The sequence below is a fragment of the Cibotium barometz genome, chromosome 8 (genome assembly GCF_041138505.1).
Source record: "Cibotium barometz isolate CiBa-2024 chromosome 8, ASM4113850v1, whole genome shotgun sequence".
Lineage (NCBI taxonomy): Eukaryota > Viridiplantae > Streptophyta > Polypodiopsida > Cyatheales > Cibotiaceae > Cibotium > Cibotium barometz.
This window is the reverse complement of record NC_141053.1, coordinates 1,176,652-1,190,501: the sequence shown is the minus strand read 5'-3', so window position 1 is coordinate 1,190,501 and position 13,850 is coordinate 1,176,652. Positions and strand designations below refer to the sequence as shown.

The 13,850-nt window shown below is 41.5% G+C and overlaps 1 protein-coding gene across 13 annotated transcripts in view; it reads right to left on the bottom strand.

The window, feature by feature from the left end:
• Positions 1–1,091: 1,091 nt before the first annotated feature.
• The window catches only part of LOC147635820 (Ribosomal protein L7Ae/L30e/S12e/Gadd45 family protein), a 78,091-nt gene continuing 65,332 nt past the window's right edge, over positions 1,092–13,850 (bottom strand). For 6 of the 13 annotated variants that reach the window (XM_086801174.1, XM_086801175.1, XM_086801178.1 and 3 more), the window contains 3 exons: positions 10,208–10,378; positions 9,841–9,906; positions 9,126–9,717 (listed from right to left, as the gene is read on the bottom strand). In XM_086801174.1, coding sequence (XP_086657300.1) covers positions 9,676–9,717; positions 9,841–9,906; positions 10,208–10,378 — 279 coding nt within the window. In that variant the 3' untranslated portion in view covers positions 9,126–9,675. The other 7 variants (XR_015266420.1, XR_015266421.1, XR_015266422.1 and 4 more) reach the window with 7 other exon arrangements.

Sequence of the window (13,850 nt, the reverse complement as noted above, 5' to 3'; positions counted from 1 at the left end):
ATCGCATTGATACACATGCACATGATCATAATGATACACATGCACATGATACTATTAGTATATATGCAAATGATGATGATGTAGGTGATAGTGATGTGTGTGAGTTAGAACATGTGGGCATGATTTTGAAGGCTTCCTCTACATCGAGCATTGATTCCTCTATGCCTATCCTTCTTCCTATGCATCATGCGGATACACTAGTTGATGGTGGGTTCATTCTAGAGGATAGTGTGCACTTGGTTAGTGATATTCCGCATATGGATTCACGAGACACCTATGAGGAGCATAGACCTGAGTTTCTAGTGCTAGATAAGTCAGGCTACTCTTTTATGTCTTCGATTCACGGGGATATCTATGATTCTATCTCTACTCCGAGCTCTCATAGCATACCTGACAGCATTGACTTGGGTTTAGTGTATATATTTGGACAATTAGGCATTGCACATGAACATAGCCATGATTTTGTTGAGGTGAGACCTTGTAGGAGAGAAACGATTATGCTATGGATCTAGAGATCTTTTCATTTGATCTAGATATCTACTTAGATGAGATAGATCTATCTTGGAATCTACGTCATATAGCAGCATCATGGATTGGTATAGATCATTCCTATAAAAGTGACCTTAAGTGATTTTGGAGATTCCGAGGATGGTGACTCTACTTAGATAGATACTTTATCCGTCTCCAGTGACGAGATGAGGTCTACGGTGATGCTATTGATCATGCTTTTACCTTGGTAGATCACGCACACAGAGAATCTTGCACTTCAAGATATAGTGCACTTGAGGATTCACACCGTAGTCATGTGGACGGGCTTACAAGTTTTCCCTTCGACCCTGGTACTACCATGACATCGATACTTCCCAAGGATCAATGTTGTGTACCTTATCTATCCGTTTGATCCTAGAGGGTACACGACTAGCTGTGCCATCGATAGTGGTTCCTTAGCCTCTCCATTCGCACCATATCGTCACATGACCACTATCTTGGATTCATAGTATTGACTTAATATATGCTATAAGAGACTGAAGGGGCCGATAACATACAATGCATAACAAAACTTTGAGATCAAAAGTTTTTTTTTTTTACATTGTCATAAGGTGCTCTGTTCTCCTCTGAGCTTTTCGAGGCTACATCGTTTTTCCATTCTCTTTCAAGGAACTATTCCATGTCTAACCCAAAGGGCTTCTCTGTGATTATTACGGCTTCTACCATTTTGCTTGTTATGAGTAATTTTGACCTTGAGAGCATTCTAAAATCTCCAGCAAGCTTTATCTAGGAAACGATAGCAATGGCTTGAGAAAGGAATCGTCTGTAAAAACAGAGAAAGAAATCAAGGAAGGAGGGAGCCATGCCACTATGACTGCACACACACACACACAATCGTGGCTTTCTAAATAAGTATCAAGGTCATCAATCATACTGAAGCACGCCCTTGTAAACCATATACTAAGACTAGTTGGGATCATTGTATATATATGAGTTAGCATCTTTGCAATTTATGTGCATTGCTTTGGTGAGGATAAAAATCAAATAAAGGACAAAAACATGCTAGTCGCAAAGCATACCTCGTAGGTGCCCACCCCCATACTTGATCCCAATGTGCTCCCCTCCATTCTAGGACTCATCAAGATTCTGTAGGTTGGCTTTCAGCCTATACAACCTAACCTCTCTAAACAAATGATTATTATTGATCTCTGCTTGGCTTTCATCTGATACAGTGTCTCATTATAGAGGAATATTCACGCACACTGAAAAACTGGTTTTCTTGGCATCACCACCACATGAATCAGATAATATCAAAGTTTGATCTACCACCATCATCTTTCAGGAAACAACTCATTGTCTTATGTATTTCTGAATCACCAACCTGAAACACATGCACTAGCACACATCAATAACATGAACGCCCACCACTCTTACGCAACAAGACGAAATATTAAAAAACGAGCCCTGAAAATGAATGAGAAGGATTATCATTGATGCCCACGAGCATTAAGCACCAAAATAAAAAGCTCGTGCACGTGCACTTAAGATGCATATAATTATGTATGTTGGTACACATGCACGCATGCATGTATGTATAGGAACACACACACACAAGTTATGCAGGTGGGTCGGTATGCATGCATGCATGCATGTATGTATGCACACACTTTTTTTCCCCTGTAAAATCACTGTTCTATTACTTTACTCCACGGAGAGAAGCACCCTCAACCCTGAAAGTGAGAGTGTCACAAAACTTTAAAAAATGGAAAAACAAATCTAGATGTATCTGATCTAGCTATTGGAGTTGATGGCACTCATATAAGAATTGGTGCAATGATTGATGGAAGTAGTAATACTTGTCAATCGAGGATGATCGGAAAGCTAGTTGACTACGTGCACTCCAAAGTGACCAGAGAGCCCAAAATCTTGTCAATTCAAAAAATGGCGTCATTCCTGCTAGCCTCCTCGCGTATCCGCCAAAGATGCAAAAGTTCCTAGAGAAATGTGTACCAAGAAATCCGGCAGTCAAACGCACAGTGTCAAAGTTTTACTAGCAAGGGAGTATTGCAATACATTGCCAGAAGAATACTCGTCGTTTTAGTGATAGCTTGCTTTTCCATACTTTTTACAAAGTTTGATTCCACCATTTTGCCGACTTATTCATAGCTTCGAGAACCAAGGCCATAGAATGATCAATTTGTAGACTCTTGCTGCTGTGATTTTACTGAAACAAGTGTCTCCTTTCTCTGTAGTAACAAGTGTAGTCCTTCGGAGAAGAAATCAGCTGGCCTTTCTTCAAGGGCTTTGAAACACTTTCTCGCATACACTTGAGTAGCACCTCTGCAAAAAAGTGATGGTCTTCTCTTTGGAAAAGAATCTTCACACTTGGTAGAGTAGCTTTAGCCTCCTTGTCTTCTTGCTCTCAAGCTCTAAGTGTTGTTCCTCCCCCTCACAAAATGATTATAAAGTTATTTCTTCTTACATGTACATAAATGAAGTTCTTACCTCTCCTCTCACATGTGCATAATGAGGATAGCTAGCCTCTTTTATAGTGAAGTTCTTTCCACCTCTTCAAAATAGAAAGAGATGGTCTAAAAGTGCATCTCCCTCTTGAAAATAGAAAGAGATGGTCTCAACTCTAGTTAATGAGTGTGCATGAGAAACTTTCTTAATAGCTCTCTCTTCAAAATAATAAGAGATGGTCTAATCTTCCTTTTGAAAGAATAGAAAGAGATGGTGCCTCTCTCTCTCACTTAAAAATAGAAAGAGATGGTCTAATCTTCCTTTTGAAAAAATAGAAAGAGATGGTGACTCTCTCTCTCCCTTAAAAATAGAAAGAAAGTCATGGCTCTTCACAAGTAACTTCCCCCCTTCAAGAAAGATGCTCATAACTAAACTTCTGAAATGAGTTTGCATGTTCAGCTGAAGGGAAAGTTTGCTGAGCAAGCATGGGCGAGAAGATTCATCGCCACGTCATCACTTTTTTTTTGGGGGGGGGAGGGTGTTTTCGATCATTCGTATTCTAATTCCGACCTCCGTTTTCCCAAAAGATGAAGGGAAAGCCCTTAAATCACGGTTCAATCCTAAAAGTTAATATACTTTAAAATTTATTGAAATTGAAAGTTGTTAAGTGATAAGAATACTTCACCTCTTGCAAAATACAAGTAGCTAGATCAACAACCAGTAACATGCAAACATTTGATGCGTAAGGATGAATGCCTATGTGTTCACGCATCCCCAAAACAGCATTCGATGCAAGTTCATCGAGCAACTTAATATGCATGTGCCTAAGGTGAATACCGTCCGTTCAATACACTTTGTATCCATCTATACTCTCCCCCATAAAGGTAAGCATGTCTAATCACACTTCCCCACTTAGGGATGGAAGTATCTATACACACCTTCTTGAAGTCTGTGGGCAAGAATTGAGCTTTGAACATCTCCTTGAACTCCTCCCACGTTTTTGGATTGAGGTTCCTAGTAAGAAGTGTTAGATACTAATTACTAGCAACTTCTTTGAGATGTATAGCGACCTGATGGAGTTTCGATTCTTCAACATAATGACGATTTTTGAAAGCCGAATTAAACTCCCTAATGAAAGCTAAGATCTTTGTGATGTCACTCTCCTTCCCATCATAATATGGTAATTTCACACTTCTATCTCCTAGCTTGCAAGTCTCTTGCTTCTTCTCCTCCTTGATATCCAGTACAACCGCCTTTTTCACCATCATTGGTGACTCCGTTGGTGGTAGACTAGAGGAAGCTAGGATGCATGGCTCCAAGAAAACCGCTTGCCCAGATGAATCCGGACCAATGATTTCCTTCTCAGAAAAATATTCCTTTGCAAACACCAAGGGTCAGATAGCCTTCCTTGATACCACCGCTTGCACATCCGGATCGGTTAATAAGTCCTCTATTTCTTTAAGTCGGCAAAGGAGCACCGTATCACCATTGGCATGAGAAGTATACCATGTGCCTTCTCCATGGCTTATCGACCTTGAGGATTGTGGCCCTTCATCACGTCCCCTAGTTGCTCTGTCAACATCACCACCTCTTCTTCTTGAAGATGAAACTTATACAAACTCACTGAAATGAGCCGGTGATCTTGGTCTCTCTCTTAGCAGCAAAAAGCTTGTTCCCAAGGATTGTCTTCAATTACCAACAAGGTTAGAAACATAACACCACTTTGATACTAATGAAACTCGTCGCATTTGCGTAACAAACTATTCACTGCTAATCACACTTAGCCAACGTTAATCACAGCCTGTTTCAGTGCATTCGTGGGAAAAAGCCGATTCCTAGCCTTACAACAAAGACAGTGAAGAAGTCGGATTTTCTAGGGAAAAAATCCTTCTATTAGTTACTAAAAAAACAGCCACGAAGAGCTAGATACAAACTCACCTCATGTGCAGAGCAGGAATCAATTTCTTAGTGCTAAGCCGCACTCTGATTTGAGACACAGGGCACACAGGAAGGTTTGGAATACATTGCCACATTTGATCACTAAGGAGATGTGTGCCATTCTGGTGCCCCTTTTTCTATGCAAGAGTTCAGTCATGCTCTTCATGCCTTACCTCTTGCTAAGTGTCCAAGGGAGGATGGCCTCTCCCCTATTTTTTTCATCACTTTTTGGGATGAGATTGGGGCTAAGATCACATCGGCTCTCCAGGAGATGTGGGACATAGGTTCTATGCCTTCTTCTCTCACACTGAGGGGCTTATTTATCTTATCCCTAAGAGTGGGGATAAGACATTGATTGGCTAGTGGAGACCTATCACCTTACTTGGGACTGCATATAAGATTCTTGCTAAGGCAGTGAGCATCAAATTGCAACCAATTTTGCAGGATGTCATTCATGATACTCAAATGGATTCTTACATGGAAGGAGCATCTTTGATAACATTTTCTCGTTTTGGGAGACTGTGGAATGGGCCAAAGCGAGCAATCAACCCTTAGCCATTCTACTCTTGGATTTTGAGGAAGCCTATGATAGAGTGGATTGGGACTTCCTTGAGGGTACTCTTAGCCATATGGGCTTCTCTCAAGAATGGATCAAGGGAGTTTCATGCATGTATCGTGATGCCCACAATAGTGTGCTCGCTTGTGGTGATAGAGGAGAGCGGTTTTAGATTTCTCACTCAGTAAGACAAGGTTTCCCTTTAGCCCCATTATTATATATCATAGTTGTAGAGGCCATGAGCATCTTTCTCCACTCCACTGCTGGTATTTCTAGATTGAGGTTGCCTCTTCGTCATGGTTGTTAGAGGGGTGTTTGGTATGAGTCAGGTATGATACGTGCCTCGAAAGACTCGTATTTTTTAGAGACGTTAGAGGCGTCTGTTATATATATATATATATATATATATATATATATATATAGTGAAAGTTGAGAGAGAGAGAGAGAGAGATTAGAGTGTGTATGTATGAGCCTTGAGGGAGGGAGAGAGAGGGTGTGTATGAGAGAGGGAGAGAGAGTGTGTGTGTGAAAGAAAGAAAGCTGTATTAAACGTCTGCAAAAGGCCAAAATGACCTATGAGACCAAAATAGTCCATTCTCATCATCTGGATACATCATCAAGATTCAAGGGTACAAAGTAGAATGAAATGAACCGGTAGAGTATAGAGATAGCTCCAAAAGTAGGTATTAAAAACATCATCATCCTAGTGTGTTGTAAGTTTGAACTTTGAACTTTGGATCTTGAGAAAGGCTTAAGGGAGGGAGGGAGAGAATGAGGGAGAGAGACTGTGTGAGAGGGGCTGCCTTGGGCCCTTAAAGACCCCGTCTAAAGACTCAACCAGCCAAAAAAAAAAATTGTGTGGACGCTCGATCAGGCAGTCGTACACCTCGAACTGTTCAAGGCGCGCCTCGTAACAACTATGCACTTCGTAGTCAAGAGAAGCTGGTTGACTCTGAGTTAGTTGATGACACAGCCATGTTCTTGGAGGCCTCACATATATGCTTATGTTCCTTCCGGGTAGCACTAGAAGAGTTTTATTTGGCAACAGGGGCACTCATTAATTGGCACAAATCTGTTGGTTTTTGGATTAGTGATTCACCGAGAGTTGCTTGGGGTGCAGAGCTTGGTTTTACTTGGATCAGTAGAGGATGCACTCCTAGATATTTGGGTTGCCAGGCTGGGATTGATATTTCTCTTGCACAGCAGTTTGCTCCGGTACTTATGAGTATCCGGAAGAAGCTTCTTCATTGGAGCTCCAAGAGATTAGATTTAGCTTCTAGAGCTTTGGTGGCTAATCAAGTATTGCTTGCCTCGGCTTGGTTTATTGCCTCTTGTGGGTGCTTCGCTCGTGCGTGCATTGGTCAATTGCGGAGATTGATCCGCAATTTTCTCTGGTTGGGTTTGGATGGCACCTCCCCGACACTCATGCCAGGGTAGCTTGGCTCATAGTTATTCAGCCCAAACGAGAGAGGGGCTTGAATATTATTGATCCGGATGTTTAGTGCAAGGCGTTGCTCTGCAAACTTGTGGTCAGACGTTTCCTACCAGGCACTGAGCCTTGGAAGGATTTTTTCTTGTCTCAGATTTCCGGAGACTGGCTGCCCAACACACGGTTTTTGTTCACAGAGGCTGATATCAGGGCACCATCTTCCCCTCTTATTGTAGCCATTATCAAAGCATGGAGAAGCATGAGACCTTTTTTGCAACAAAGGCTTCCTAGGTCTTTGGATGAGGCCGACCAACAACCTATTATGTGGAACAAGCTCATCAAGGATGAGGCCAATCGGCCACTTGGTGCATCTCGTTACATGCAATGGTCAGGATGGGAGAGATGTGCATACACAGTTCTTGCTTAGAAGACCTTTAAGAGTCTTCCGGAGGATCGGAGAGCTGCATCCATTCAGCATCGCAGGGACTCTCGCATTCGTATTGATCAGATTGATGCAGCTATTTCACATGAGTGGCTCTCTGGGACCTTTCATGGAGACTATCATCAGAGTTGGTTGGGAGTCTTTTCGAGGATAGGCATACCTCTGCAGGTCATTTCTCTCTCGCGCCAAGAGACTACAGATTGCCTCATTTACTCTATCATGCCTGGAGGGAGATTGAGGAGATGTAGCATGGAGGAGATCATCCCACATACTAGGCTTAGTCCAGTGAGGATTGTTGGTCGTTCCGGAAAGCATTAGTTCATTGACGCTTCTCCTCAGATAGTGACTCATGGCTTATATGGTGGCAGTCCTATCAGATATCTTCGGTGGGATCCAAGAGAGTGGGAGTGGAATGATGCCTTCGATCCATTGAAAAGCCTTCCCTTTTTCAGTTTCACAGTCCGGAATGCCAGGCTTCTCCTCACTCGACAGATGCATAGGATCCCTACTCTCAGGCCCCACTGGGAGAGCTATGATATTTCTCCAGTGATACAGCGTAAATATTGGCATAGGCTTTGGCATTCATGCAGAAGGAGCCAAATCTCTCATTTCTTTTGATTATTCTTACATGGTAGTCTCCCCACCAATCACTGGAGATCAGTTTTCGGTGTATCACCTACCTGCCCTAGGTATGCTGCAGATTCTGAGAATGTACAACATTGTTTATGGAGATGCAGCACTGCACAACAGATTTGGGGTGTTGTAGCCCAACTTACGGGCAAATTGAGTGGCCGCACCATGCATGTGACTTGGGGGGCAGTTACTTGGCTCTCCCAATCCGATCCGCAGCTCTTTTACGAGGGCAGTGGTACAGACTCTGCTATTTTCATTTGTAGAGGTATTGGCCAGCACGGTTTATTGCAAGATGTCCCTCAGTCTCATTATACAACCCCCTGACAAAGGATTGACACTCGTTGGGAGATTATTGCCAGTATTACAACATGGCAAATTTGGAGAGCTAGATGCACGGAGGCTATTGAGGGTGTCCAGATTTTTGGGCCTCAGTGCATTAGTTCTATATGGGGTGAAATCATCCATACTCTTATGGCTACTTGGGCTCGTATTCACGAGTCCTCTCGTTCTGCACAGGCAAAGCGCGTTATATTTATGCGGGAGTGGGACCATGGCATTTTCTTTTCCTCTAGCCCCACAAGTCTCTCATGGCATCATGATGCTCCTCAGTGGTTGAAATCACCTTACATATTGGGGCAATTCTATTCTTTTCCAGCTTATAGCTGTGATTGTTGTATGCCTTTTTTATACAATAGAAGTCTCTTTCTTGGGGGGGGAAAAAAAAAGAATGAATTACAATTGCATATAACAAAGCTCTCAAAGAGCAATCTTGCCTAACCGATTTTTCCAATACCCAAGGAGAGGACAATCCTTTGCTCAGTATGCATTGTGCTGTGCTGTCTTGATATAGCTAGTAAATGACATTACACATTTTTTCTCCAAACCCAAGTTTTGTCATTACTACAACAATGCAATCCCACTAAATTGTATCTGTTTGTAGTAATAAGACATCCTGCTCTGTAAGTTTAGCACATTCTAGTCCCACATATGCATTACATATATTATCTTTGATTTGTCATCTAGGGACAAGCCATACTATGCTACATGCAAGCTCCCATTCAAGATCGTTTTGATCCTAGCAATGATCATTTTAGTGATTAATAGGTGGCCACTCAAAAATATTTGGACACATTTGTTTTTTGGAACCAGTTTGACTGACCCCTCTTGCAAAGAGGATGGCATAATACCTTGTAAACATGATTGATTGATCATAAGCAAGAGTGGTTGTTCCAGTATTTCCTAAAACGGAAGAAAGAATTCCATAGTTAAACCATCCCAACCTGGGGATTTCCATCAACCCAATTATTTAATTGCAGCACTGAGTCCTAATCCCGAGAAAGGACCTTCACGATCTTGCACTTCTCGTGCATCCACGATTTCTTCCACATGAGAAAGCAGCTCAACACGAGCACAAGAAGTGCTATTTGTCAACTGAAAAGGTGTTGCAAAACAATGCTGAAAATGAGTAACACATTCTTTCTCTAGTTGCATAAGAGTTTGTGTTCATTCACTGTTTGGCATTTGAAGTCTTGAAATGCATTGCTTTTGCCTTGTTGTATGCAAACTTTTGAAGAAAAACCCTTGTCCAAAAGAGGTTTCTATCCTTATCGAACTTGCCATTTTTGCAGTTTTCTTTGATGATTTTTGTCCAGTTCATGCCTGGCATAATACATTTGCAATTCTTCTTGAGAGGATAAGACGAGCATGGCTGAGCTCTTCAAGAGCTTATAATTGATTTTTCAGCCCAGTAATTATGTCTTTCTTCCCCTAAATACCATTTTCCATTCCATAGTCAGTGATTACTCCTTACATGAGAATTGCAAAATGATACCAAGCAAAGTCTATGTCCTCATACATTTTTGCTTGAAGTGCATCGACAATATCACGTACCATATCTTGAAACAAGGGGTGAGTGAGATAGTTATTATTCACCAAGCAGAGCCTCTTTTCTAGCAACTGCACATCATCAATTGGAACATCTAAATAGAACATGCACCACAACACACTCATACACACGTATGTATGCACACGCGCACTCAGTGCACAAATGTATATGTATGTATGTATGTATGATATGTTAGTTGTCATGCATGTGCATGTGCATGGGTGTGAGCATGCGCATGGGCTTATGGACATGACTTGCATATGAAGCATCTTACTAAAGAAAGCAAAGAAAATCAGTAGAATGAAGGGTACAACTCCTTATAAGACAAATGCAACATGATGGTCTCAAATAGAACATCAAAAGCAAATTTACCTTTAGGCCCACTGCTATTGCTGTGCGTACATTGAAAATCTCCCCTAGCCTCAATGAGCCAGTTCCGTTGCCACCACTAATTGTAAACAATGGAACACTCCTGCTGGCAGCTAAACACGGAAGGTGGCTAACAAGAAAGCGAGGATGAACATCCGCTGCAATTAAAACAACCTGTAATAGGCAGATCCAAAGAAAAGATGGTCATACGTATGTAGGGGCTTAAAAAAGAAGTCCTTATTGTAGGCTGCTGAAACAAGAAATGCACCATGCACCACACATCCGCTGATATTAAAACCACCTGTAATAGGCAGATCCAAAATAAAAATGATCATAGGTATGCAGGGGCTTAACAAACGACTCCTTATTGCAGGCTGCTGAAACAAGAAATGCACCATGCACAACACGCCCACAATATTCCAATGAGCCTTTTTTTTTTTTAATGTTAGGATACATGAAAGATGTCGGGAACATAATTTTGCCACCAAAGTATAAAGTGGCCATAAACCCAACCAGCCAAAAGAAATGAATTGAAATCAGAGATGGAATTATAGTGATATCCCAAAAACAAGACAAAACACAAGATTATGAAAAATAAAGGCAGCCCTTACAAACTTAGCAAAGTAGAACAAAAGGAAATGGGGAGACAACTGGTTGAAGGATGCAATTCAATCTCCTTGAGATTCTTTGGTTTAATTGGTGAAGAAGGATTGTTGTTCTATGTGTTTAGGCATAAACTATTAAGCTTTAAATAAGATCACAATTAAGAATAAATATCCAATGCCTCACACTGATGAGCTCTTTGATTAACTTCAAGGACCTGAGTAGTTTTCAAAGAATGACAAAGATAGATATTCATACACATTGGGTATAGGGAATCCATAATAGCTTTTAGAACCCAAATAGGGGTTACATTTGGAAGCTTGTGGAACCCTTTCCTTGACATGCAGAAAGAAAGAAAGATATATTAAGCGTCTACTAAAGACCCAATGGGCATATGAGACCAAAGTGATACAATAATGCCCATGGCATATGTCATCATGGAACGGAAAATATTAATAATAACCTTAGCCACCCGTATTAGCCTGCTTTCTCCTAATCGCAGGGCTCCCCTAACCCTAGTACGTAACATACTTCCCCTTCTCCAACATTTCTACTCTTGGAAACAAAATCTGTCTAAGAAAGAAAATTGGGCTATAAACTAGCAACTGGCTCCCACGTCGAAGACATTCCCAATCTTGGAAATAAATAGGGAAACTCAAATTACATCTGACAAGTGACTCCATAATCTGGTTCACCATGTCTACTCTTTCCACTCATAACTCTTCCATAGGAACCGGCTAAAATTGCAGCCTTTGTTCCTACAACTATCTTAGTGGAACTAAAAACAGATCAACTTGAATCAGAGTTGTCAGGAACAGAACAATCCCTTAATCAAACTCCCGAGGAATCGGATAATTTGACATCACAGAGACAATTGTCGTAGTCAATCTATCCTATCAAGATTCGGTAATTCCTCGCACCTAGAAGATATTAAAAAAATAACTTCCCTCTGTGAGAACAACAAAACTATAAATCCATGTGTACTGGATATTTATAACAGGTTGGTTATTTATAGCGGCAGTGGACACTTTATAAGTGAAAAATCAGTTATTGTTGTCATAACCTCACTATTGGTCAAAGTTTGACCAAGACTCTGGCTACATGTGTGGTAGAGCATAGATCGGCATGCCAAAGAACTGGCATGGATCTGTGGCAATCCAACCTTAGCCCCTGGCTCGGGGGTGCTTCGAAGCATAGAACCTACGGTTAGGAGGTGAGCTAGCCTACATCCTTCTTAGGGGGTTTGTACTAATCACTTGTGTTTTTGCGTTTAGGAGATCCGTCGGGCTGTAACACTTAATAGACAAGTGTTGCCTCCGAATGTTCAATCTTCCACGTCAATCAACTAAAAGAGATACTAACCTTGCTACCCTTAGGAACTTGTTGAGGTTGAGGACTTGTCCTATGTTCCACATGAACCCGAGAGGATTATAGATTTCAGGGAAAGACAATTTAGGGAAAAGTTAATACTTGAATATAAGATAGGGCAGAGGAGGACTCGACTTGGGAGTCATAAGCTAGTTTGAGTAAGCACTTCCTTAATTTCATTTAAGAGTAAATGTTTGAAGAGAGGAAGAATGTTATGTACCCGGACACTAATCTACAGATGAGGAATCTAATCTAGCGAGGTTAGGGGCTCTCAAGATTAGAGATTAGCAGAGGCTAATACTTAGCTAAGGTTCCTCAACTGATAAAACAAGCTTCATGGCCTTTTATAGCGAGTTAGCTATTTATGGCGTAGTTATCACCATATAAGTGGGAGCTTGGGTTATTGAGAGATATAGTTGTATGGAGAGTCTGGTTTGGACCAAGGGAGCACACATGCTCATGCCACGCACATGGCCAGTACGTAGGTTGGCGTGTCGAAGGCCTACGGGTGAGCTTCGGTGGTATGGGATGCTGGAATTAGACACGGGCCAATGGGATTGTGCAGGAAGCCCTAGCCTTGGCTTGGGGGAGGCCGGTGGATGCTGATCGCGGTTGGGAGGTGAGCTAGCCTACTACCTCATGATTTAGTTAAGGACTAACCTTGATTTTCAGCTGTGCTAAGGGGATTCAGGGAAGGACTCTCTTGCAGATTGTTTCTACCATGTGTGGGTGGAACAATAGAGAGCAGATGGTAGGGAACATGGACACTTGAGAGGATAGTGTGAGTTGAAGATCTTCACCAACAACCATATTGTTTACAATATTGTATTCATATGCATTCGTATGGAAATCTGATCAGAAATGCCCATGACACTATGTACTTGATTCTCCCAAGATTAATATGTGCACTATTTGAGGGAGGGGTCAGCCGTTCAAGCTCATTGTGCATCTCTTGCAATTCAAAAAATTACATCTTGTATTGTGCTTTTTGTCCATTAAATCTTAGTGTATTTAAGTGTATTGATTAGCATAGTGTTCAACCAAACATTCCACACCGACTCATGGAATTACAAAGGTGCCTCCAAGGGGATGCTATAATATGGTCAATTGTGGACGGAGGGGGGGCACATAGGGCAACGTTTTACATCTCAATATATGTGGCTTTCCTGCTCGAGCCAACAAGGATTAACTTAGAGGATTGAGCGTTGAGGAAGGGTTTAAACAAGAGGGATTGACACACCTCTTGGCCTCTTTCACCTCTGCTAATGGAACTTTCACGATCGAAGATAAATGGTTTGGCCACTATCCTATGATTATTTGCAATTGGGCAAGAAGGTTCTTTGACATGAACAAATGGTATTGCTGCCACCGGGAAAGAACTAGTCTTGGATGAGAGAAGGAAGTAGAGCTATCTTCTACTAAAAAATCTTCTATTTTTCTCACTTTATCTTGCCATTGGATACAAAACCTTGGTCTATTGTTAGAGAAATGTGTTCTAGAGTAGGATATTGAGTTGATTTGAGTGATTGTATGTGTGATTTGTGTGTTTATGAGTGGATTGTGTGTGATTAGAGTAGGCTTTCCTTCTAACATTAACCCTTGTGTGTTTTTTGTTTTTAATTTGATCTATTCTTTGTCTCACAAGAGTGATGGAACAAAGAGCAAGCTACATGCC